The sequence below is a fragment of the Eublepharis macularius genome, chromosome 15, assembly GCF_028583425.1.
Source record: "Eublepharis macularius isolate TG4126 chromosome 15, MPM_Emac_v1.0, whole genome shotgun sequence".
Taxonomy (NCBI): Eukaryota; Metazoa; Chordata; class Lepidosauria; order Squamata; family Eublepharidae; genus Eublepharis; species Eublepharis macularius.
Genome location: NC_072804.1, coordinates 42,932,124 through 42,958,575, shown reverse-complemented (window position 1 = coordinate 42,958,575; position 26,452 = coordinate 42,932,124). Strand labels below are relative to the sequence as shown.

Sequence of the window (26,452 nt, the reverse complement as noted above, 5' to 3'; positions counted from 1 at the left end):
GAGACAACTTAGGCCTGAAACAGGTCAATTCTTAAAGAATTGACTGGCAATGGGCGGGAGATGGAAAACTGCCTGGCAATTGCTTGGCACTGGCAAGCATTCTGGGCAAACGTGCAGTACGCTTGGTAAAATCACACTGTCCATAGGAGTGCTCCAGGGTTCCCAGGTGCCCCCCGGTGGTGGCAGGCACTGTAGGAACACGTGTGGCGTGCATACTCCCAGGGGCTGATTTTGGTCCCAAATGGGCCGAATCGGCCCCACACAGAGCGTAGGAGTGCTCCCATGGCTGGCCCGATGACATCGCTACCGGAAGTGGTATCATCATGCAGGCTGTGTTGCAGTTTGCTCCTTGCTTTAGAGACTCCCAGAGCCCGTGCACGTTAAAACAGTAAAAGCTTTTCTGGTAATAAGGATCAGTGTGGTTGTTTCTAGGTTCACTTCACCAAAGGATAGCCCATCTTGCCTAAACGAGGTTCTCAGGGCCAAGCTACAAGTGATGCCTTACACAGCTTGGACACTTGTCAGCTTCCCTCAAGTTTTGATGGGAAATGTAGGCGTCCTGGTTTTACAGCTTGGCTCTCCATTACAACTGCAAGACCAGGATGCCTACATTTCCCATCAAAACTTGAGGGAAGTGTCAGGCGTCACTTGTAGCTTGGCTCTCAGAACAGGTGCTAGAGCACACCGCTGGCATGAGGTTAGTGCCAGGTCCCCCCTTCCTGTTGGGAGAGTATAGGGACCTGGCAACCTTAGAGTGTTCCCAAGCTTTGTGCAGGGGTGATTGGGGTCCTGACCAAAGGGGTTACTTGAGATCAGGGAGGGTGCCGTGGGCCTTCCCTTGTTAAGCTGCAGAACTAGAGTGGTGGCAGCCAGGCCCTACTCTAGGACTGAAGAGGGCAGGAGGGGACCCCTGTCCACAGCAAATCACCACACGGTGCTATCCCTTCCTGTGACTCCCTCTCAGAACGGCTGTTTCATACCTTCCATCTTAGAATATTCTACAGCCATGGGATAAGAAATTCCACGCAAACAAAGTGATGGGGTTTGGTATCCCTATATCAAGAAACAACTGCCAAAGAGGCCATAGGTGATAAGTTGGGACTTGAAAATTTATTCCAACGTGCTGTTTTTTTTATAAAAAAAAAATTGGCTCAGGCTGAGTAATACAGTCTGACCTGTAGTAAAGGCAATATACTTGTAAAAACTTTTTCATTCACAGTACAGATGTCATTTACAAGAAGAGTCACAAACATCAAATGCTGAGATTTTTTTTCTTCTTTTTAAACATTATATTCTGTGCTTTTGACCTCCAATTTTTTTTTTTGCACTCTTATAACCATTACAGACATCGTAAGATGCAAATGTAGAAACTGAACTGAAAATAAAATTACAGGCAAAACAACCAAATTACACTGTACGCTGTACATATTTACAGTACCTTTTTTTGGAATGTATTGCCATTTTAAGAACATATAGAAACTTTCTAAAGACTATTCCACTTACAGAATACATACACCTTTTATAAAAAAGGCAAATATTTATCTTACATGAGACCATGTATATTAAATTTTGCGTACACATAATAATAATTTTTTTTACATTACATTTACTAAAGTGAGCATAAGTGCCATAACATTTCAATAACGTAAAACTTGTTGTATGTTCATCATTAGGACCCAATTTTGGTATTTACTTTTTAAAAAATATTTTACCTTTTAAAATTCACAAACACTGTGCAATAACTGGACAAAGTAAATCCTAAGATACACACACCCGCATACACACATGCGTGCGCACACACAATCAAATCAAGTGGGGGAAGTTATTGTAGAGACGCAAGAGAAGGGCTAGATCAAAATACATCACTCTTTCCTCCAAAAAATGGTTTATCTGTCTCAAGAACAGGAGATATTGCTTGCCTGAATACTTTAAAAAAGCCAATTATAATAAAATGTAGGGAAAGAATTTTCCTCAGGATTGGCAGTTTTGAGGAGTGTCACTCATCTTAATTGTAAGATGTTTTTGACAAAAAATCTCATTGAGTCTTAAACCCATCGGAACAACCCAGAAGTAACAGTTTTCCTATGGAACCACATGAAGTAGGAGCTACCATCAGGTTAGATCCAAAGATATCCCTTCCTCATGTTAGAAGGAAAATAGTAAAGAGTCCAGCAGCACCTTTAAGACTAACCAACTTTTTTGTAGCATAAGCTTTCAAGAACCACAGCTCTCTTCGTCAGATCTATAAGCTTAAGAGAACTGTGGTTCTCGAAAGCTTAAACTGTGGTTCTCGAAAGCTTATGCTGCAAAAAAGTTGGTTAGTCTTAAAGGTGCTACTGGACTCTTCACTATTTTGCGACTACAGACTAACACAGCTAATTCCTCTGGATCTATGACCATGTTAGAAGGGTTGTTTCACACCTCACACTCCAGCGGTGCACCAGAAAAGTACCACAGAACCAACAGCGTTCTGCTCACACAACCTTTGGTGCAGGCATGCAAAAGACTCTCAAACCTACAACAGCGGGAATGGGAAGGCTTTTTCCACTACTGGTTCGGTGTCTCCAACTCATACTCATTTCAAGTGCGAGGAGCATTTGCCAATGATGCAGTCTGGCCGACGTGGAGGTCCACGTGTGGACCCTTAGAATTTTGGATCATAGTCAAAGAGGCTAAATTTGGCTTGTGTCCAGGTATTTTCATTTCACTGGATTGTGGCATATATTTATTCGATGCTCTTAATTACAAGGCAGATTTTAATGCCCTTGAGTATCCCATTACATGTTACCTTCAGAGAAAGTTGGTAGATTACTAAATGAATTCATTTTGCTGGAGCAGACAACCAACTGGTTTGAAATGCTGGCCCTTAATAAACAGTTAAAACATGCTCCATTATTGTGACTGGGTTTCAGAACATTTGGAAACCAGGCAGCATATCTAGGTGCTTTAAGGTGAAGTCCTTCACGGATTATAAATTGATAACAAAGCACCTTGTATACTTTTTAAAAAGAAAAGATAAGACTGTTGCTTGTTTCATCACCCTTTTACTGTTTTCTTTGGCCTTACATAGGGATAAAGCTTAGCAAGAGATTCCGCAACAGCCAAGGGAATGTCTGGAAACCAAAACACAGAGAGAGGCCCTGTCCCTTAAAAAATTCACATTTTTTGGCTAGGCTTAAGAAAGACCAACTCATACTTTGCAAACATCTCCACAGAAAATTCCTTGAAAATAATGCTTTTAACTGGCCTCCATGCAGAAAGAATTTTTTTTTTAAGCTACAGGATTTTGGATTTTAAAAAAACGACAACAGTACCTTGCTGCATAAATGATTAAAATCTGAAACGATAACGGGGGATTCTATCCAGTCTCTTTCATCCGAGATGATGGGGGTACGTTCGACACATGGCTGTCTCCTCAGGCTTTCGCTATAGCACCACACTGTGGGGTCTACACAGCAACTGCTGAAGAGGGCCTTGGCCTCTGGGGTTGACCCGGAACTCCTCCGTTGGGGCAATTTTAAGTGCTTCCAGTTAAGCACATCCTTAAGGCGTTGCTGGGTCTGCCTTGAGTGCTCAGCACCTTGCAGTTTGAGCCCTTAGTGTGTTATGGTAGCTGGCGTTAAGGAGAGCTAGCTCCAGGTAGCCAGTCAGTGCATGTAGTAGACTGCCTAGAAATGCCCCAGAGGCAAAAGGAGGCCAAGTTGGTTAGGACTGGTGAATGGAACGTTATCACTGCAACTTTTATTTGCTTAATGTTGCAAACCACCTCAAAGCTACTCCTGACAAGGCAGTTTCACATGTGAAGTTCACATCGACTTTGCCTTCAACCCGTCTCCCATGAATACACGAACCCTGCTTTTCTTTGCTACGTGCAAGCTACACAAACAGTGCAAGTGAAGCATATTTAAGCCTCATGTGTGAAAACCAAGATTTGCAAGGCCTTCGCAGCAGGGTAAGCCACACTGGTGCAAAATAAGAGACCGTGACGTCATGCAGACATCAAGGAGATCGAGAACTGTCCTCTGCAGATACATGGATACAGATGTTTAAGATCTGGACAGCCACTGGATCCCAGATGCAGAGAAAAAAGAGCGTCCTTTACAGTTGGGGAAAGAAGACGATATTGCCAGCCAAAATTTCAGACCCGCTGCCCTGCAGCGAGTCTTCCATACTCTGCTTATGCAGTTCTGTGCTGATGGTCCCCAACCCCATGCCCTGAACTTTCCCCCCAAATGCAAATGCTCTTCATTGTATAATATGTACAAGATACCCTTTGCAATACTCAGCAAGTGCAGAAAACATTCCTCTGCTGAAAGCTAGACAACAGCAAAAGAGAACCAGACCCAGATAGTTAAAAAGCAAAACAAAGCACATGCACTGGATTGTTAACGGACTCCATCGGAACTGGAAGAAAATGTAACTTTCCATGCACCGGAAGAGAAAATTTCAAAGGCTGAAAAATTGAGTGTCCTGTGCCATTTGATCTAGCCCCTCCCCAAAACACAACATCAGATACACTTATAATATGAAGGGATAATAAATGTGCAAGTGTCCCCATCATGGCTCATGTACAGTTTCAATACCCAGAACCATTTGGTACAAACAGAACTGCATGGAAACCAAGGGAGTGAAGGGGAGAGAATAAAACAGAAATTAATCAGACATAATGGCAGCCAACACCATTGCGGAGACAGGATGCTTTCCAGTAATGCTCACAGAGGTTTTGATCTAGAGCTTTCTCACGGATGCTGATGGGTGACATTCTAGATCCTCTGAAATTACTGAGAACGCGGTTGAAATTTCATTGAGCCAAAATTTAATCCAGTGGCCAATGTTCATCCCTATAACCTGTTGAAAAGTGGGTTGTATCGGACCTATCAATAAGGTCTGCAGGGCAGGCAACAGGATCCAGTGCGGACTTGCTACCATGATCTTTCTGGGCCTTTGCAACAAAAGAGACTTCAGAACAGGAAGTAAACAGAAGAAAAACACTCATGGACCGTGAATGACATTTTCCAGTGAATTCTGAAATTCCAGAGTCTGTTTGGTCACCTTCACAATCTCAGTGTTAACTGGACCAAAAAAAAACCCCCCACATCCTGTGGTCTGTAATTTCATATACGAACACAAGAAAGAAACGATACATTGTAGATTCAATTAATGCCCCACCCCCCGCCAATCCATTCCACTCATGCGACAATTCGTGATTTAAGACTGCTTCAAAATGATTTCATTCACAATTTCATTTCATTTGCACTTTTTTTTTTGTAGTATGTACATAATAATTCGGAACATCTCAGAAAGAAAGAAGAAAAGTCTGTGGGTTAATTATTAAGTAGAACTGCTTTTGCTGAACGAATCTGAAAAGGGTTTTACATCCCCCCTACATAGGGAGAGACCCCCTCTGAATACGCAATGAGCTCGTTCTTTCTCAAAGCAAACGGTTTATCTACCAGCAGCTCTATTAAAACTGTATCATTAGGGCAAAGATGTATTCCGCTGGCATGACTTCTCAACATGAGGTGTCAGGTTAGTTGTGGGAGCTAATGGATTGGGCACCCTTTTTGATACCATCGTTCTCCTAACAGAAATCTTGATGGAACTGGACTAAAAACACACAGCCACCTACAAGCAACGAAAGACTTTCTACATACATGGTAGTGGGAGAAGGGAAGAAAATATGCTAAAAGCTTTGGAAACTAAAAAGAGAAAGAAAAATCCCATAAAAATTCATTGGACAAGTACTGGGCATGCTCAATGCACTCTAAAAGGTGTGGTGCCCTGACCTGGATAGCCAAGGTGAGCCTGATCTTGTCAGATCTCAGAAGCTAAGCAGGGTCAGCCTTGGTTAGGAATTGGATGGGAGACCTCCAACGAAGACCAGGGTTGCAGAGGCAGGCAATGGCAAATCACCTCTGATAGCCTCTTGCTATGAAAACCCCACCAGGGGCCGCCATAAGTCAGCTACAATTTGAGGGCACTCTCCACCACCGTGTTGAAGGCAGTTTGAACTGTAGTTAAAGGAGAGGAAAAGGAACACAAGAGTTAGGGAAATGGGTCTGCTTAAACCTCTAATAGTCTCTGGGAGGCTATGAAGCATGTACCCTCCTTCTCCTCCAAATCTTACTCTATAAACAGAGGGGAGGTAGGAATATCCTTCTTATTAAACTGTTTGCAGCGAGAGGAGCAGCATTTCCTAGGCAGCTATCAGTATGGGGCCAAAGCATGCTATAGTTTTAGACAGCTGAAGTTCAGGGTTAGGTGAGCATACCTTTTTTACTACTGCATCTAACTGAAACTTGTATGCAAGATGGCTACTTTTTTTTCCAGGTAAATATAAGTATCTAAAAGTGTAGCAGTCTTATGGGCTTGCACTGTTGGTGGCAGAGGGAAGAAAGCTGTTTGTATTCTCAGGATTCCTTAGGGGCCAGTCTGGTGTAGTGGATAAGACTGCAGGACTCTAATCCGGAGAACCGGGTTTGATTCCCCACTCTTCCACTTGAAGCCAGCTGGGTGACCTTGGGCTAGTCACAGCTTCTAGGAGCTCTCTCAGCCCCACCCACCCCACCCCACAGGGTGATTATTGTTGTGGGGATAATAGTAACATACTTTGTAAACTGCTCTGAAAGAGTGTTAAGTTGTCTTGAAGGGTGGTATATAAATCAAATATTATTATTATTATTATCTTGTCATACATGCCAAAACCAACGGGCTCACCATGAGCCACGGCAACCTGGCGATTTGAAATGCTACAAAGGCCCACTATACAAATATGGATTAAACTTCTGCAGTTTTGAAAAAAAATCTGGAAGAAACAAAAAAAAGTGGGGGACAGGGGGACAACTCCATTTCCTCCACAGAAGGATCAAATTGGATTTCTTTTTCAGTTGGGGTGTGGGAATTTTTTTTAAAAAAATGGTCTGCATGGCTAAGATGTTGTTTCACAACGAGAAAGTGAATTATGAAAGGGGAACGTTTTCAGGAAACAAGAGGCCGGGTTTCACAGCCAAGTCTCTGCCCTCCAAAGACTGGTGAAAGGCACCCCGCGGGGACTGTGTGCGTGTGTTACAGCAGCAGCAGCAGCAGCCAGTCAAAGGATTTAAAGCAGGGACAACATTTGGGGAACCTCGAATTGGATACTGTTCTTGGAATGACTTTTTTACATTCAATATATTTCTGTTTTCTTTGAATGCTATTGGGGAGGGGAGGGCTTTTTGTATGTGTGTGTACATGTCCCTTCTTTTAAAAAGTGCTTTTGGGGAAGGGGGGTTGTGTGCAAGGGAGGCACATCATAGATTGTTTTTTTCAGGGGGGGGTATCCATTCATGGCCCTTGGGGCCTCCCCCCTACAAAATAAGTGCTAGTTTCAGTTAAAATTCAAAGGTAAACACTTCTCTTTTTTTTCCAAATTAAAGCAATCACAGCTGTCCTTAAAGCACATTTATAGGCAACCAGAGTAATGCAAATAATAATAGGAATAATTATAATATAAGCACTTGGGCACATATTAAATAAAACGTGTAATAAATAGGGGTTGTTGCTGTCTGTACAGGGTCATTTTGCCTAATAATTCAACCACTATATTTTAAGAGGTGTTTTGGTTTTCTCCTAAATGGTTTTTCAGTGCATTTCTTCAAAAATGCTTCTAAAACCCTTTCTTATTCTGCAGCTCACAGGAACAGACATTTCAACGGCAAAGGACACGCGATCTATTAAACCCCTTTCCAAAACTCTCTTTAAGCAAACGAAAAAACAATTCATACCCTCAGCTTCTTTACATTTCAAGCAACAGAATGGTATAGAAAAAGGCACAGGTACATGTGGAAATAAGACCAGACAGAAACAAAAGAGAACCAGCAACTTGTCTGTGAGTTTGGTCGTACTCTGAAATCCGTCCTTTACCAATAGCGTTGACTAAGGTGGGTTGATTTACATGGGAAACCAGTGACAAAAGGTGGAGGGTGGGCTTAAGTACTTTCTGTATTGTTGTCCGTTTCGTTCCGTGATAGGCCGAAGCCTGCTTGTTCCAAGGGGGGGCTATTCCTCCGATGCACCCCTGCTTGGGGAGCTGGCTCTTCTGAGAGGTTCCTTCTCCTAACGGAGACTCCGCAGGAGGTCAACGGGCCTGACGGGGACTCCGCCAGACAACCAGTGCTGCTACTCCTGTCCAGCGTCTGGGCTGGGAAGTCTGAGATGAAAGTGCAGGTGGGCTCAAAGGAAGTGCTCGAGCGGCTCGGTTTTTCCTTTCCTGTCTTTTCCAAGGGTTCTTCCCCACTCACTGAAGGCTCCGGAGAGCGCTCGCCCTTTGGGCTGGGACTCTCACCGGAAGCTGAACAGCGTTCCTGCTCCCTGCCACTGAGAGCAGCGCATGTTTCAACCCTGTATTCCTCCTCAGCTCTCTTCCTCTGAATCCTACTAGTCCTTATTTTCCCTTCCGAGTAGCTGCTGCTTTGAAGCAGTGGAGTTGCTGATGATGCCGCCGTGTCTTGCGGTTCCTGGGCCTCGGGGCTCCTTTCTTTTGCTTGGCCAAACTCGGATAAGGTGCCACCAGGTGCAAAACAGCTGGCTTGCCATGAAAGGACGGAGCCGTGCCCCAAAGAAGGATGGCTGCTGGGCCTTGCCTGAACCATCTGGATGCCCCCTATTGGAATCATAGGGCATGGACTTCTGGGCAGCTGCTGCGAATGCAACGGGAGATGGCTGAAGACGTAGTCTTCCACTCGGGCTGGAGTGTGAATATGTATTTCATGGGGTGATTGCCAACGTTTTAAGCAGAGATGCTGAGCAGTGCCTGGTGAACTTGTTGGGCTCCTTGATGCCATCTTCTGCAATGACTGGAAGTACAAGGGGGGAAATGCTAATGAATATATTGATTTAAAGTGTTAATATCCTCCAAACAACAGACTCCCAAGATTGCTATTTATTTACTTAGAGCATCTTTAACCTGCCTTTCTCCAAATCTGGACTTGTGGATAAGTTATGATAATAATACAATAATGCAAATACACAATACTAGTAATTAGAAATTAGGTGTCAAAACTGTCAAAAGCCCTTTTTCTGCCTTGAATAACCTGTGGAAGCCACAACCGCAATAGCAACTTCAGGAATGCTATTCCATAAAACTGGAGAAGCCACGGACAAAATCTTAGATCTAGAAGTGACTGTCCTCCTAACTACCTTACAGGAGAGAATCGCCAGTAAGTACAGGTCACATTGCTTGATAGTGGGAAAGGCGATTCTTCCGGTATGTGAGTTGCAAACCTTGAAGAGCTTTAAAGAGGACAATGGATAACTTGAACTGAACTCAGAAACAAAAGGGCAACCAGTATAGAGATCTCAAAATATGTATAATATGTCCAAGGTAGCTGGCCCCAACTAGTAAATGGGCTGTTGTATTTTGCACCAGCAGAAATTTCCAAATTGTCTTCAAGGGGCAGCTCCATGTAGAGTCTGTTACAAAAGTCTAGCTTTGAAGTTACTGTTGCATGGATCAGCAATTAAATGAATCTCATAGCTAAGCATAATATCCTTAAAATAGCAATTATTGTCTAAAAGCGCTTAAACTTTTAATACTGTGGCAGCAATAAATAAAAGATTAGTCAGCGAAAAACAGCAAACTTTTTTTAAAAAAGCCAGTCAGCAGAATCAAACGTATGTACAAACTATGTAAAAGCAGATATTAAAAAATACAGAAAACCATGCTATAGATAACTACCAAGGAGGATCCTGGGTAGCAACTTGGGAGAGGGGCTTCTCAGTAGTGGCACCAAGACTCTAGAACTATTTCCTCAGGGAGATCTGCCTTTCTCCTTCTACTGTCATCTTATGTCAGCGAGTGAAGACTAGAGGCAGGCACAAACCAAAATACTAACCAAAGTTCATCATAAACTGGACCAGTTTGTGGTTTATGAACCGGCATTTCGTTTTCTCAGGAACCATGACAAATTTTAGCCCGGTTTGTTTGGTTCATCATGCAGCCAGCCTGGCGCCGATCAATCAGTTTCCTAGGCAACAGGGGGGGCTCTCCGGAGACCTTTTGCTGACCCAGAAGTGACATTTTCACAAACTGAATGCACCAGTTTGTGAACCGGGGCAAGTTCGTGAAAGTTCATGGTTTGTGAAATGCAACGAACCATGAACCACACGGTTCGGAATTTTCCTGATTCGTGCCCTTCTCTAGTAAAGACTCTTTTGTTTTGCTTGGCATTACCTCAGTGATACCTCCTCCCTCACCAATGTTTTAACTATTGCTTTTATATTTTGTATTTATTTTAAGCTCTGGTTTTAAATTGTTTTAATGATGTATTTGGATGTTGATTTTAATAGCCTTAAATATGATATTTTAATTTGTATATTTTTAACGTTAGCTGCCTTGGTGGCCCTATGAGGGCAGAAAAACGGGGTAACTATCTTGTTTAATAAATAAGAATAGTAATAATAATAATGACAACAATAACAATAATAATATTCAAGCTCAGGTTTTTAATACCTTATTTGTTTGGTGGCATTTAATTTATTTATTTATTCCAAATATTTATATGTCCACCTATCTTCTGAGCATCTCAGGGCCCCAAAAGAGTAGAAACAGTTCGAAAACAAGGTTATAAAACAAACATTAAAACAGATATTAAAAGGCACATTAAAACCAATCTAAAAACACATTATGTTCTCCCACTAGCAGGCGTATTTATGAACAGCATGTCTGACTTATTTATATTGTATACCCAGCACATGGTCCATCTAGTTCAATATTGCCTACAATGCCTGGTAGCAGCTCCCCAAGATCTCAAGCACAGAAACCTGTTCCTAACCCCTGCCACTCAAGATCTTTTCAACTGGAGATTCTACGGCATGAAACTGGGATCTTCTGCATTGAGATCATGGGATCTGTTGCTCAGTTGTGGCCTCGCTCACTTACAGACACATGAAGTCTTTACATTGCATCAGATCATCAGTCCATCTTGGTCAATATTGTTTATTTTGACTGACAAGGCCTCTCCAGGATCCCAAACAGAGGATTTTTTCCCCTTCAACACCTGCTATTTAAGATTCTTTACCTGAAGATGCCAGGGATTGACCTGGGACCTTCTACATGCAAAGCATATGGCCATTCTCAGGGGTTTGCTTGTATATCTGACCATTCTCTACTTGAAAATAAAATATTTCTGAGAGGAAAAATCCAAAGTGAATCGTTAGAGAGGATGTAGAGCTTACCCATTTAGATTCTTCACACACCTCTGTGCTTTTGCCGAGCGACTTTTGAGGTAGAGGCATTGGAGATGATATCCCATGCTGAACTTTACCCAAATTCTGATTTTTTTCATCAGGTGCCAAATGACTACCAGAAGGCAAATCTTCTCTTCCTGGGGATGGGTACCGTGAAGGTGGCTCTGAATAGCTGTGGGGAAACATCTTCTTCATGGATAAATATCTGCCCGAAGACATTTCCCTACTTGGAGACACTCGCCTCACAGGAGAGACCCCTCTCTCTGGTGGAGGGCACGTCCGTGATGACAGCTCTCTTCTTGGCGAAAGGTACCTACTTGGTGAGAGCTCAAGTCTTGGGGACAAACTCCGTAGAGGAAATGACTCCCTTCTCGGGGACAGACGGTGACAAGGGGGAATCCCTGCCCCCGGTGAGAGGCTCCTCAGTGAAGCTGTTTCCCGAGTTGGCGAAAACCTTTTAGGTGAAGTTTCGTTTTTGGTTAACAAGTGCTTTCGAGCTAATATGGATCGGTTACTTCCAGCGCCGCCTGTATCCTTGCTTGGGGACCACTTCCTTCGAGGGAAGGCATCTTTGGAGATCGACAAGTCCATTGCTAAGAACATCTGTGGCCTTGTGATCAATTCCTTCTCAGCAGAAGCTAAGTGCTCACTGGAGGTTAGAACAGGCCGATGGTGTCTTAAGAAGCTGTGGCAGACAGCAACTTCACTACTGTCTGCCGACCATTTTGTTTCTAACCCTGAGGAAGCGGCCCGGTGACTTTGATCAGCATGCTCAGTGCTCGAGATCTCTTCTGATATGGACAATGCTGTCTTGGTGCCTTTTTTGTGGGTAGGAGGACTTTTAGGAGACTGTTCCGGGCAGAGGGAAGTTGTCTTCTTTTCTGAGAGCTTTTCAGGTGGCTCCTCTTGGCTTTCCTCCTCCTCCTCTTCCTCCTCCTCTTCTTCCTCCTCCTCCTCCTCATCAGACTCCTCCAAGTCTGAAAACTGGTGCTCTTCAAGTAGCTCAGATCCCTCATGCCCTTCTGAATCTTGAAAGAGGTCTTCACTGGTTCCTAAGAGGGGAAACAATTTATTAGGGGTAAGAAATCTTGACACTAGTATCAGAACATTCATATCTCCTGGGATACCATAGAAGGCAACCTCTGCTGGACTGACAACTAATGGTCAAGATGACACCATCAGACACTTTGACTACTATGTCTGGTCCATCTAGGTCAGCATCCTCTATCACACAGCGGCCAAGTATTCCCATTTGTTGCTGATGGACTCTTGCAAATAGAACTTTCTGATGGTTTAGGCCTCCCTATTACTTTGTTATTGACTCATTTCTACCGTCAAGATATTTTGGCATGCATGCTTATTCAGTGGGATGACAGATGATTTATGTTCACTTCATCATTCTAGGCATAATTTTCCAATAGGGACTTATTCTTAAACGTGAGCAAAGAGTAGGGAATTCACACTACTACTGGGTAAGGAATGTTTTCAGATTTGTTAAGAGGCAACCTCCTGATATGGACACCGGGGAACGTGAAACAGTTTTCATGAGCTAAGCAATGTATCATTTATCATGAACAAGCTTTTGTGCCTGTCTACAGTAGACACCAGGGTTTGTCGTACAATCTCCCCCCCCCCCCAAACCCATGCACAAGCAACCAGAACACAGCTCCTTTCCCAATGCCAGAACATTTTCTAATCGGAAGGGAAGTAAGGAAAGAAAAATGATAGAAAAGGAAAAAGAGAGACAAAACAGGAAGGAATATGTCAAAGAACAGGAAGGAATATGTCAAAGAACAAGAAGCAGAGAGTGAGGAAAGAAGAGGAAATGACAGATGAAAGAATGGAATGTAACAGAGAATGAGCATTCAACAAAAACTACAAGTTCTCCAGAACTCGTCACCAGTCTGGATGTTAAAAAGCAAAAGGGGAAAGGTGGGAAGAGAGGGAAAAAACTGATCATGGCATCAAACACCCCAATATATTCTTCTCTAGCCTCCCCCTGAGCCAGCAAACATCAAGTATGATAAAGCATCCCAGAGAAAGCTTGCATGCTGTTGTGTGTCACTTCGGTTGGCCTCAATAAAATGGTACTTTATTTATATATTTACTTCAGTTATGGTCTACCTTTCTCACTGGAATCAAGGTGGATCACGCAGTGTAAAACAACGGCTTTTGTTTGCAGGTATGAGCTTGTATGTGTACCATATATACCACGTGTTATACCACCATGGTGTAATGGTTACAGTCAGGCTAGGATCACGATTCAAACCCTTCCTCTGCCATGGAAGATCGCCAGATGACCTCAGGCCAGTCACACTCTCTCAGCCTAATGTACCTCACATTGTGGTTGTTGCGAGGATAAAAAGAGGGGAGAATGATGTTGTAAGCCACTTTGGGGCCTCAGTAGGGAGAAAAGTGGGACCTAAATATCTAAATAAATACACATATATTGTAATCCTAAAGCTATGCATCGTGTCAGCCTGAAGAAAAGAATCCCTCACGTTCTGGTAGACGGCAACGTGGCCAATATCAACAAACAGGGAAAGTCCAGTCAGAATGCTGTTTCCCGCCGCAGGATTGACTACCAGCTCTTGCTCAAATAGTCTGTGGGGGTTTGGGTGTAACAGGATAGGAGTAATGAAAAACGTCTGGTCAGGTGCTTTAATAACAGTGGAGAAGATTTCTGCTTAGTCTCTCTGTGCATTAACCCAGCACAAAAGCGCAAGAACGCCATTGTGCCAAGGTTCAGATACATTTTATAAAAAGGAAACGGCCTTCACATTCAGTGGAACATAGCCCGCCCCTGCCCCCCTCATAAGCAGATCAGCCCTCGCAGTCAGCTTGAAATCTTGAACCTCTGCCGAGGAGCAGAGACGCTTCCCTTCTCGCAATGCGTCATCCTCAGCTCAGCAGGGAAGGGGGAAATGATTGACAGCACAACGCAATTAACGACAAGGTTCCTTTGACAGATGCACAGCCCTCCCGGCTGTGGCCTTGGCATTTTGCAGCACAGACTGAGGCTGGGGCTTGTGGGGTTTTTCGATGTATGGGGAACACAATCAATTTGGTTTAATTTCCTTTCATTAAGAAGCTTGCAATGAAACTTTGCTGGTAGCACAGAAGTTTTCTCTGCCCAAACTTCCCTAGGTCTCAAAATGCCTACAGGTAGCCCTTCAAAGAGAAGGGAACAGTTTTGAGAGTTCAAGCTCATCAGTTATTGCAAATCAGTAAAAAAGACTCTGCAAGTCCTCCAGCAATCTGACACCGGAGCAGATGTCCTCTGGCTGACACCAAACGTGACTGCATCTCCCCTGGGGCTGACATGATGTCGGATTCCTTTTTTTTCCCCTTGCACTTTCTTCCCTCCCCAGGGTAAAATTCTGGCAACGCACCGGCCCTTCTAAAGAAACGATTTTTCTGCAGGAGAGAAAATGGCAGCTGAAAAGATTGCAGCGGTTTCTGGATTGAAAGGAAAAGAGCCCTTTAGGCAAAACAATTTGCAATGGCACCACGGAGAGAAAAAAGCCACAACACCTCCATGCACAAGACCACCTGGGAACAAGGACAGCAACCAATTTCCAGCCCGAATCTTTCTAAGTGATCCAAATCGTATGGCATGCAGGGCTCAGGGAACCCAGAGCCGGTGCCAGGCTTTCTGGTGCCTGAGGCTGGGGGCAGCTCCAGGGCTTTGTGCATGTGCGCACCTGGACAATGTGATGACATCACTTCGTGTGACGTCATAATGCAGCATGCCGCTGCAAGCCGGGCCCCATTGGCACGGTAGGCAGCTGGGACAGCGCGTGGGAGGCCTCCCAGCCCTTCCACTCAGTTGCCCCGCGCTGCCCTGGCCGTCTACCATGCCTGGCCTGCAGCTGTGTGCTGGCAGTGGTGGCAGCAGCATGGGGCAACTAAGCAGGAGGGCTGGGATGCTGCCCGCTCAGACTGCCCTGTGCACTCCCAGCCGGGCACAGCGGCTTCCCAGCCCTCCTGCTCAGCCACCAGAGGTGCTGCCGCCAGCTCCACAGCATGCGCCCCCATCCCCGGCGCCCCCTCTGGCGCCTCAGCGCTCAAGGCGGCTGCCGGACCCACCTCAATGGACGCGCAGGTCCTGGGGGAAGCTCCTCTAGGTAACAAAGTGTCGTTTTGTGCTTCCTGAGGCTTAGGCAAGCCCTTTTTATGCAGCGACCATAGGCTCTGCAAATCCATAAGAGGTCAGTATATCAGCCCATCCACACATTGCAAAGTACACAGGTTGGGTCTGGGCTCCCTCCCTAGTGTAACAGTTAGATGTGACCTGCTATTTCTCAATTCCTGCAAGAACTGCTCCTGACTTGGCGGGGGAGGGGGGAGAGAGATGTGATGAAGAGCCTTATCGACACGCATTGTAGCCCTGCTATCAACTGGGCACTGCATATGAAGGGATTGAAGAGACCCTACAACGCACATCTGACTGGTTTTTTTTTCTGGCTATCAAAACCTGATTTTCCATAAGAACAAGAGGATATCTATGTATTTAGAGGGGAGGGGACCTTCCTGGACCATATCACACCCGAATGAGAGTGGGAGATCACACAGCTGGCTACCACATATTAAAAACTTCCCACCTATACAAAATTAACTTGATAAAAAGGCAGCTGAAGTGCTAGTTTCCTTCATGCAGGGAGTTTTTGAATTAGGTGAGCATTTGCTCCTGTGATCTCCACCTTCTAATTCTTCATGAAGCCTTAACATAGCTGACTGGTGACAGGAATACCGTCATTTATTTACTTCATTTTATATACTTTATTTGTACCCTGCCTTTCTTCCCAATGGGGACCTAAAGAGGCTTACATCATTCTCCTCTCCTCTATCTTATCCTCTCAACAACCTTGTGAGGTAGGCTCAACTGAAAGTGTGTGACTGGCCCGAGGTCACCCAGGAAGATTCTATGGCAGGGTGGGAGGATTCGAATTTGGGTCTCCCAGATCATACCCTGATACTCTAACCATGCCACCACACAGGCTCTCTATAGTACAGTGCTATAGGAGATAGTATAGCATGAAATACAATCTTTACCTTCTTCTGCTTCTAGCTCGACCAGTGAAGACACTAACACTCCCATCTCCTGACATTTTTTGCTGTGGGCTTTTGACTTCATATGTTTAGTCAGATTCCCTGAAAGGAAGAGAAAAATAAAAAGAACACAAACATTTGACAATCGTCGTTTAGATTTTCTGCACACAGCAACCAGTTCAACATTCTCTGCCAGCCAACATTCTCCATCACAGCCTGAGCCAGTCTCCTTTGAAGACTCCTCTGCCTTACTTCCAGGCAGCCCCCGCCTCAGTTCCCCAACTCACGTTTAGCTGTTTGGCTTTGGGGTGGGGGGCGCAGCTTCTCACAAATAACTTGCTCTCATGCAAAGCAGAAAAGCAAGCAGGCACGGGCTTTGCAGTGTAGGAAAGGCATCACCTGAGAATGCTCTTTTGCCGAGGCGCACACAAGACAAGCAGGAAGCAAAAAACTGGGAAGTGGGAGATGGCTACTTATCAGGACGGAAAGGCCCATCTTGCTCTCCAAGCTTGCCACAGCACATCGGGCAGTATCAAGCACAAGGCAAAACTCTGGAAGCAAAAAGTCCTGGCTATTAAAAAATAATGAGGACGCGGGGGGTGGGGAAGAATCAAGACCACCAAGAAGTAGAAATACAAATGAAACAAAAATTCACCCCTGCAGAGATGGGGGTTCTCTCTTTCTAATTTAAGATGGTTGCCACCAGGGCTTTTTTTCAGCTGGAATGCAAGGGAACGGAGTTCCGGAACCTCTTGAAATTGGTCACATGGCTGGGGGCCCTGCCCCCTGAACTCCAGACAGAGGGGAGTTTAGATTGCCCTCCGCAACACAGTGCGGAGGGCAATCTAAACTCCCCTCTGTCTGGAGATCAGGGGGTGGGGCCCCCAGCCATGTGACCATTTTCTCCGAGGGCAACCCACTGAGTTCCACCACCTCTTTTCCCAGAAAAAAATCCCTGGTTGCCACTAAAGGCTTGCTTAGCAGACCCCGTATGTAATTAAAGAGCAGAGGTGATGAATTATCTAGAAATTATCTGGATGTCAGGATCTGGAAACGAGACCAGATAATTCACCTCCTTCATCCTTTCTTGGATTCCACGGGGGCCGAGCCAGGCAGCCTCCATTTAATTAGATCTCAGCGGCTCGAGCACCATCGCAGTATCTATAAAAGGCCCCATATAGCGCATGCTGCTCTCACCTCTACATCCATGACCTGAGTTGAGGTGGAAAGGGAAGGAGAAGGGTAATTAGCACAGCATCATCTATCACATACGGCCTGTTAGGGATGAAGGGACTCCTACCGGTAGCTCCACAGTACATTGAGGTCTGCTTGTGGGCCAGCTAAATGTAGCGAAATCCTAACCGTGTGCGGAATCCTAACCGTGTGCGGAATCCTAACTGTGTGCGGAATCCTAACTGTGTGCGGAATCTGCCAAAGGAGAATCAAAGCAGGTAATTGCTTGGCGTCCCTTTGCTGAGGTAGTTTGACTCCACAGCAAGTGTAGAGGAAAGGCCGGGCAATAAAACTACTTCTGACACCTTCTCAAATAAGGGGACCAACTGGCAAAGGACTTGCCCTGTTCAGCCGTTGCTGCAGCGGGAAGATGCCATCAAAAATCCTGTCTGGCTCATCAATTCTAAGTGCTGCTCTGGAAATATCTGGATTTGGCTTCCTCTGGGGGAACCAACCAAATGGGCACATAGGTGCCATGCTTGGCAGCACTGGCACAGATACCTACTACCAGAGGTCCAAAAATTGTGGCTGGCCTTGAAAGCCAACCATTATTTTCTACTAGCCAGTCGCAAAGCCAAATCTAAACCACAGTATTACCTGTAACAATAAGAATTCCCGGACTAATCAGACCTTAGAGTAACTGCATTCATGTAAAGAAAACAAGTTAAACATCAGTTAAAAATAAATAACAGGAGTTTGGATTCATTGTTGAAGAATCAGCTATTCCTGTGGAATTTACTTGTTCAGATTATTATTTTAAATTCTCACCATTGGCATGTAGGTAAAGTGGGTTGTGGAAGATTGCTTACTACACAGTTTGTGGAAGCAACCATGCCAAAGCTTGGTAGGAGAAATGGGCTGACACACTGGAAGCAACAATGTAATATGGAAGGATCTTGACCCAATAATCATTGGTAGTCCAAAGGGTATTCTCACAGTATGATTGCACCAGAATCATAGTTCTCTTTAGTCCAGGTTGCACAGCTAGATCCATAATCCACCTTAGCCCCTTCTGCCGCGTTTCTCTTGTGATAGCACTTGAACATGTATTGGCAGGGATTTTTTCAACGGGAACGTGGTGGAACGGAGTTCCGGCACCTCTTAAAAATGGTCACATGGTGGGTGGCCCCGCCCCCTGATCGCCAGACAGAGGAGAGTTTAGATTGCCCTCCATGCCACCAAGCGGCACGGAGGGCAATCTAAACTCCCCTCTGTCTGGAAATCAGGGGGCAGGGCCACCTGCCATGTGACCAGTTTTGCTGAGGGCAATTTAAACTTTAAAAAACTCCCCCCTTGTTCCAGCTGACCCAAAGTCTTAAGTGCAGTCTTAAGTACCACCACTGAGTTCCACCACCTCTTTTCCCAGAAAAAAAGCCCTGTGTATTGGAATCACAGTGACTTACAACTGTCTAAAAATGGTAGTGGGTGTTTGCTGATCCCCCCACCCCAAATATTTTGCATTTGTATCTAGTCTTGAGCATACAAAGCACTACTCTCCAAATACTGAAAAAGAAACAAACATACTAGATAGACATTTATCTTATTTGCATAGCAATCTCTTCCCAGAAGAGATGTGATGTCTTCAGGGGCATAATGTGTCTCCCCAGCCACAGTGAATCCTTGAAATCACAGCTAGGAAGATAAATAAGAGTCCTTCCTTCTTTAAACAGGACAAAGGGGTGTGGCTGGATCAGAAAGGAGGAGATTGAATACAGGTGCAAAGAAAGAGGCAGAACTGGAGAGAAGAGCAGGGAGGAATGTTTCCCTTTTCTTCCTTACCTTTATGCCTTTATCTTGTCCTAGAAAGTCCACCACTGGCTATTAGCCATGGTGAGTAAAGAGAACCTCCATATTCAGAGGCAGTAAACCTGTGAAACCAAGTTCCGGGAGGCAACATCAAGGGGAAGCCTTGGCCTCTGCGCTCTCTATGCCTGAAGGGCACCTGGTCAGTCACCAGGTGAGACAGGATTCTGAACCAGATGGACAACTGGGTCTGATCCAGCGTAGCTCTTCTAAGGTTTGTGGACTGATTGATATGTATTTTCTCAGTGTTATGTTTTCAAAGTTGGAGTGGCTACTAATCACGTTGCCCGATCTAGCTGGGTTCTCCAAATACCAAGCAACAAAACGGCATGGCGAAGATTCCCCTAACTGTAGTTAAACCGGCAACAAGAAGACTCTGCAGTCCCACCAAGGGGGTGGTTGGATTGAGCAGGGAGAAGGGGACAATCCGCCCCTCTGCAATTTATTACAGAAAAGAATTAATCGGGATCCCCTTCCCCCAAAGGCACTGGTGGATCCAAATAACAACACTAGGGAATCATTAGGTAATCTCATCAGCCCTTCTAATAGTAAAGTGACTGGTTTATGACCACAAAAACAGCCCAAGAGGGCCATGCAAAGACTGTTTTGGAATTCTAGTGTACCGGGGGCCAGACATGCAAGAAAACATGACTTTGGAAATTAACTGAAATAAAAGACCCCTCTCCTCCACTGGCCTGAAGAAGACTGAATATTCTTCAGGTAGCAGCTGAGAGCTGGTTAAAGGGATGCAAATGAGGGAGGAGAAAAATAGATGGACGGTGCTTTTAAAGAAAATTCTGGAGGGCAAATTTTGAGGAACGTGGCTGTGACTGAGTTTTCACTACAGCAGTCAACCTCGTTCTTGGGTGTGAGGACTTTGGGCTGAAGCTCTCACATCATTTTTTCCTTACGCGATTGCCATTTTATCTGTTTTGTCCCTGCTGAAACTTGTCGCTACCAACCAATTCCTTGACCCAATTAAATACAAAGCACAGAATAAGAGCACAGCTGAGCAAAACCAAAAGGAGAGTTCAAGACCCGCTTAACTCTCTCCTACTGGCACCAAACAACACTTAAAAATAACTCGCTGGATTTTGCATTAATGTGAAAACAAGAAAATGGTGCTAGCAATGGATATTAGCAATGTTCTACTGACACTCTGACCTTACAATAATACCCTTCTGAGAAGGATCTCCAGTTGCATTGTAAATTGATTGAGAAATTAAAGCAGGAGAGTTGTAGCATGCACAAGGGCATCACACAAAGCAAGCACACGCAGACCCGCACCCACCATTGCCTACTAGTCAGTAAGTTTTCTTAGCTGCTGAAGCTCTTTTCCTTTGGCTTTTGCAGGACTCCTTTCAGTTCACCTTTGCAAAAGTTTAATGCTCTTTTGCACCCCAAAAACCTCAAAGCAGCTCCCCGATTCCTTTTAGAATTGAATCAGGAGAAGGGAATCTGATTCGCGTTGTGGCTGCCAAGTCTACACAACCTAGTGGGGAAGTCCAGGATTCCATAAAAGGAACCAAAGGGCATGTCATCAGCTGCTTTCTTAGGCTCATCGGCCGTAACGAGAAGCCGAATTTACCACACTGTATGATGTTATGAGCCGCACCCAGCCCACCCTGTTTCCCTATCCAAGACAACACACAATACTAACTGTTCCTCTGGGGTTTCTAATTGAGCTATGACTGAAGTAGACTGAAATCAAGGATATACACAAGGGGGAAAAAAATCATGGTACTGCAGAGAAGCAAGTTTACATGGCACCAGACTCTAGAGGTCAGGGCTGAATCGCATTAACTGGGAGCCAGTCTTTACATGATGGGCATTTATTCCTTGAAATTCAGTGGAAGATAACTCTATGAATGGCCTTGAACTAGTATTCTTATTAGGATCATCTGAACTGCTGATCGCATCAGGCAAATGTTGGCATCAGACAAGTGATGTCCCACCACAAAATCCAGGAAATGCCTGCCTAGCACGGACTAGGGTGTCTGCTTTGCAGGCATGCTTGGACTGAGATTGGATGGGGACTTCCTTCTGGATCTTGGAACTCAGCATGGCACAGAAGGTCTACCAGATGCTTTTGATCTTGTCGGGCAAACGTCTTGTGTTCGTCATGCGCCCAGTTAAATCCAGAGTTCCTTCTGGCAGTTTTCTTGCCACTTGTCATACAACCTCTCTCCATTTTTTCATCATCTCAGCTGCCATCCTTATCCTACTCATTTGGTGATCAAATGCCTAGTGAGATGGGCTAGGGAGGGATCAGTGAGAAAAGCTCTTTAACCTTCATGGTTCTCGGCAAGTCTCCAGGATAAGTTTTCCAAATCTTGGGAACACACATCGCTGGTCCATTGAGCTCGGTGCTAGTTCAAGCACAAAGTAGGAGTTCTCCAAGGTCCCTCTTTGGCCCTGGGACCTTCTGCATCCCAATGACATCTGCTACCAAGCTTCCTTCCCAAGGTCAACGTTAGGAAAGATAACTGAGATAATTTGCCCTCTCGATTTCAAAGGACTGCACTTAGCAGTGGAAAGGGAAAAGGCCTAACTGGAAAAGAGGAAAGAATGGCAACGTGACGCCACCACGAAATCAGGGAAGAAAAAACACTTGACCGAGGTGGTGGGAGCACAGGAGCAAGAGATTGACTTAATGCAAAACTTCATGGCTGTATTGTGGATGTAGCTTTTGGGTGGGAAGCCGGGACCATAAATATGAAATCTGTTCCCCCTGGTGTATAATGCAAGAAAAGAAAACACTTGGGGTATACAACTGAGGATTCCCCCCCCCCCCAGAAAACACACGTGAACATCAATCGGGGTAACTGTAGCAAATGGTGGAAATAATGTTAAACTTGGTTGTTGTGGGTTTTCCGGGCTGTATTTCCGTGGTCTTGGCAATACAGCCCAGAAAACCCACAACAACCATCATTCTCTGGCCGTGAAAGCCTTCAACAATACAATGTTAAACTTGCTTTTTCAGACTCATGGTGGACGCTGGCTCAGCAGCAGCAGTGGGCTACTCATGCTGGCCCTATCTGGGGCACCGACAGTCAACTCGGTAGCTGCAACGGCGGTTCACACCTATCTCATCCGAGACTTTGGCAGCTGGCTTCTGGCACTGGCGGCAGCAGCTGCCATGTGCCTCATAGAGAGCAAGGGCAGCCCCTTATTTGGACCCCAGGGCATGAAGTAGGCCTGGCAAAGGACTCGACAGGGGATGGCAGTGATTTGAAGACCCTACCCTGGATTTTGGCCCAGGGCCCCAGAATCACTAAGGATACCCCAAAATCACTAAGATGGCCTCTCGCCCTACTGGCATTTTAATGGCAAAACTAGTTGTGTTTTTTAAAAAGAACCAAAACAAAACAGAAAATCTTTTACTGCACATTGTTGAAACAGAAGGAATAAATAAGGTGTGCGGAATATAAGGAGATGAGTGTTTTATATGAAGGGCATCATCTAGTCAAAGGTCAGCACTTCTTCTAAGGGCCAAGCTGCAAGTGACAAATGACACCTGAACGGCAAGTGGATTGCGTGGAGGGCAAGTGAACAGGGAGCAATACACTTGCCATTCAAGTGTCATTTGTCACTTGTAGTTTGGCCCTAAGGCTCGTTGCTATCCATGGTTAGCCATAGCTTTAATTGTCCAAGTGAAATCCGCCAGACGTGGCAGCGCTTAATATTGGCTGGGTTGTGCCCTGTGGCTTTGAATGAGCTTTCGGCCAGTTCTTGAAACTCAGCAATTTTGAAACATGATCTTGGGCATAGCTGGAGCCTCTAAAAACAAATCAAATTTCAAAATTGTTCCCGTTCACCTGCGGGGCCTAACTCTTATGTAGGCATTACACACAAATGAATCACACAGTAACCCAAAGGCTCAGGTTTTTGGTTTTAAAAAAGGAAAACCAATTTTGGAAGAAAGCAATTTGGAAAAGGAAGGGGAACCCTTCCCTCCAAATTGCCTCTTCTGGAAATTGCTTTCCATGCTTTTTTAAAAAAAGAAAACTTAGCCGTTAAAGTTCTGTTATATGCATTTGTGTAGAGGCTATGAGCGTTTACCGCATTATATTTTGCTGGAAAGACTGAAGTTAATGCAACAGAGAGCTAGACTTCAGGACTTACTACACAGGCAGAAATGATTGGTAGCCTGTTTGTAAATCAGCCCGTCTTTAAAGTGCAGACTCTTGCCATACAGAGCAGACCCACAGCACGGGCCAATGGTGAAATCTAAAAGCACAAATGGCATATCTCTTTAGCTATTAAATTCTGCAAACATGCTCCTCCCCTCATTGAAGACGATTACACCTCCTGTGTCCTTTGTCACTAAAAGTTCTGCAACCAAAATTTAGCAAAAATATAAACCACTTCCAAAGCTATTCAACAGTAATGTCAGTACACCAAGGAATCCCAGTAATCATAGCTAGTGATTCCATCAACTATTCCCAGCAGCCTTACGAAATAACAACTCTCAAGGTTCTTAGGGGGGAAACCATGAGAATTCAATGACTTCCAAATGCTATACCAAAGACGTTCCTGGAAGGAACCTAGCACGCTCTTTGCTACCACAATGCAAACCAATGCATGTTGTCTGAAACACTAACAGGAGTGGTCAATAGTTCTGAGGTTTGCACAGCATGGTCACCTGCAACAACTTGCCCAGTTGCAAGTCATTCCACAGATACTAACACAACTACCTCAAACAGGCAACATTCCTCTCAGACCCACCTACAGATAACTTCACTCAAAAGCTGAAGCTTATCAAAAAGAACTGTTGTTGGCATGACTCACTGAGAAATTCTCCTGCACAAACCCCCCACAGAAAGGAAGAGAATGTGGGTCTCTCAAACACAAAAGCTTCACATAGACTGGATATCAGCAGCACAAGTTGACTGGCATTATCTGTTGTTAAAAAAAAATGAGCTCCTCTGTTTATCAAAGAGTAAAACCAGAGCAGTATGACCTTGGAAACCAATAGCCAGATTGTAAAATCCGTTTTCCTTTTAAAATCCTCAAATTATTGGTTGGTCAGATTTCAAAATCTCTTTGCAAATCTCTGGGGTACAGTCTAGTTATATCTTTCTAGCTTTCTTTGGCAAGAGGATTAGAAACCTTCCCTTGTCTAAAAGTCAACCCCCCCAAAAGGTAGGATTAGCATAATTCTCAAAACTAGAAGCTGAAGGGAAGGTAAAGGGGGACAAGACCATCATTCTCAAGAGCAGGCAATCCTGCAAGCTTTGGATTGCAAAGCAGACCCTTGTGGGGAACGGGCTCTTGAGATGACACGTAACCTTTGCAGGCAAGGAAATAAAGGCTGGTAACAAAACAGCTTTGCGAGCACTAGCAGGGAAGGCCCCAGATCCCTTCACAGGCCTGTGAAGCCCTCTTTGGGAACTTCAAATTAAAGGTCTTTGGCCAATGATCAGGTGCTGATTGATTGGTTGGTCAGTTGTAGAAAGTCGGCTGTTGATTTATCTTTTTAGCCACAATGGCTGAGGTCAAACATAATGCAAAACCGTGGATTATTTTAATGTCGGACAGTTTGCAGAACCAGATTTCGTCTTGCAGATGATTGTGCCAATCCTGGTTTGACTCCGCAAATTAGGTCTGCAAGGCTGAGCTTTGTGCAAGAGCAGCACCGGGGAACAAGCCAGGATGGTTGCCTTCATGCATCACTTTGGTGAATAGACCAACTGTGGTTAATTAACTTCAGATCATGATTTCAGATCCTGGTTTTATGGACCCAAACAAACCATTATTAGCAGATTGGCCCACATTTGAATGATCGTGCTAACTGTAGCTATTCAAACCACAGCTTTTCATGATGTCTGAACTAAGCCAATGAAAATGATCCTTTCAAAATCCTCCTATCAATTAAAGGCCAGTTGATACTGCTGGAGGCAAACTCTCGGAGAAGTTTGTCCCCCTTCTGTCGGGCGAATCAGCACTTGCTTTCACATGACTTGGCCAATTTGGAGGCAAGTCAGTAGCTTGCAGTCTTGCTTTAGTGTGACTTGGCCAATTTAGAAATCCAGCACCCTACCCACAATCCTCCAAGGTCTTTCATTCTTCCTTGCTACGCTAATGCCCCCATGCGAGTTCAACCAGCAAGCCAATGCACTAGAACAGGTTGCTTTGCCGCCGACCGTTGCTTACCTTTGGTTTTAAAAGCAAAGTTACAGTACTTGCAGACATATGGCCTGACGTCTGTGTGCGTGCGAATGTGTTTCTTCAGCATGCTGGGTTTCTTGCAGCGAATTCCACACTCCTCACATACATACTTCCCTCGTCCGCGGCCTCGCACATACACATACTCTTCATTTGATTTGTACCTATGAGCAACAGGGTGTCATGGTAACAAAAACAAAAGATTCCCACCTCAAAAGGAGCAACGCATCCTTAAAAAACAAATCACACACACAATCCATTACATTGTTCATTGCTAAAGGCAAAAACCCACTTGACTAGAAATGACTTAATTGTTGTAAGCTGGGGGAAGGGGGAGCATTGAGAGATGCACACGCAGAGCTTCTGTTTAAATCCCAGCTCCTCTGTCCATTTCAATGGGGCAACCCAATCTGCACGTATCTTCCTTGCAGTATGTGGCTCAATAGCTAACTCGAATGAATAAGGGGACATCCATCCATTTGCCCATTAGACCACACAGAGGTGCCCAGATAGGGGGCACAGTTCTACTGCTGCTCATCTTCGTAGCAAGGATGTGACCTTCAGCTATTTCCAGTTTTCTCTGGCCAACACCTACTGCAACAAGCAAAGCTCTCGTCTCCAGAGATAACGTTCAGAATGCTACCTAAACATTACAGAGATGATGTTCTGAAACCCACCATCTGAAATTCAAATGAAAGGGAAGACAGACCCTTGCATACTCTAGACTGGATCCTATAACACTCTTTTGGGATCCTAGAACCGCCTTCCACCAAGCCTTTCTCTGACAGAGAAAGACCTTCTCTATTGAGAAAAAACCATTCATTGAAGAAGTCTTTCTCCATCAAAGGAAGACTTCATCAAAGGGAGCTGCAGGATCCAAGCCATTCAGTGCTTTCCTAAACAGAGTCACTCCCTTTCTCAATGGCTTTCAAAGAGTGTAACTCTGCTTAAGATGGTCCTCTTGGCTTTT

At 44.8% G+C, this 26,452-nt stretch overlaps 1 protein-coding gene across 1 annotated transcript in view; it reads right to left on the bottom strand.

The window, feature by feature from the left end:
• Positions 1-6,643: 6,643 nt before the first annotated feature.
• HIVEP3 (HIVEP zinc finger 3) overlaps positions 6,644-26,452 on the bottom strand; it is a 57,101-nt gene continuing 37,292 nt past the window's right edge. Inside the window, exons 3-6 of the mRNA XM_055000039.1 lie at positions 25,471-25,646; positions 16,282-16,380; positions 11,215-12,278; positions 6,644-8,834 (exon numbers count right to left, since the gene is read on the bottom strand). Coding sequence (XP_054856014.1) covers positions 7,968-8,834; positions 11,215-12,278; positions 16,282-16,380; positions 25,471-25,646 — 2,206 coding nt within the window. The 3' untranslated portion in view covers positions 6,644-7,967. The remainder of the gene's footprint in view (positions 8,835-11,214; positions 12,279-16,281; positions 16,381-25,470; positions 25,647-26,452) is intronic.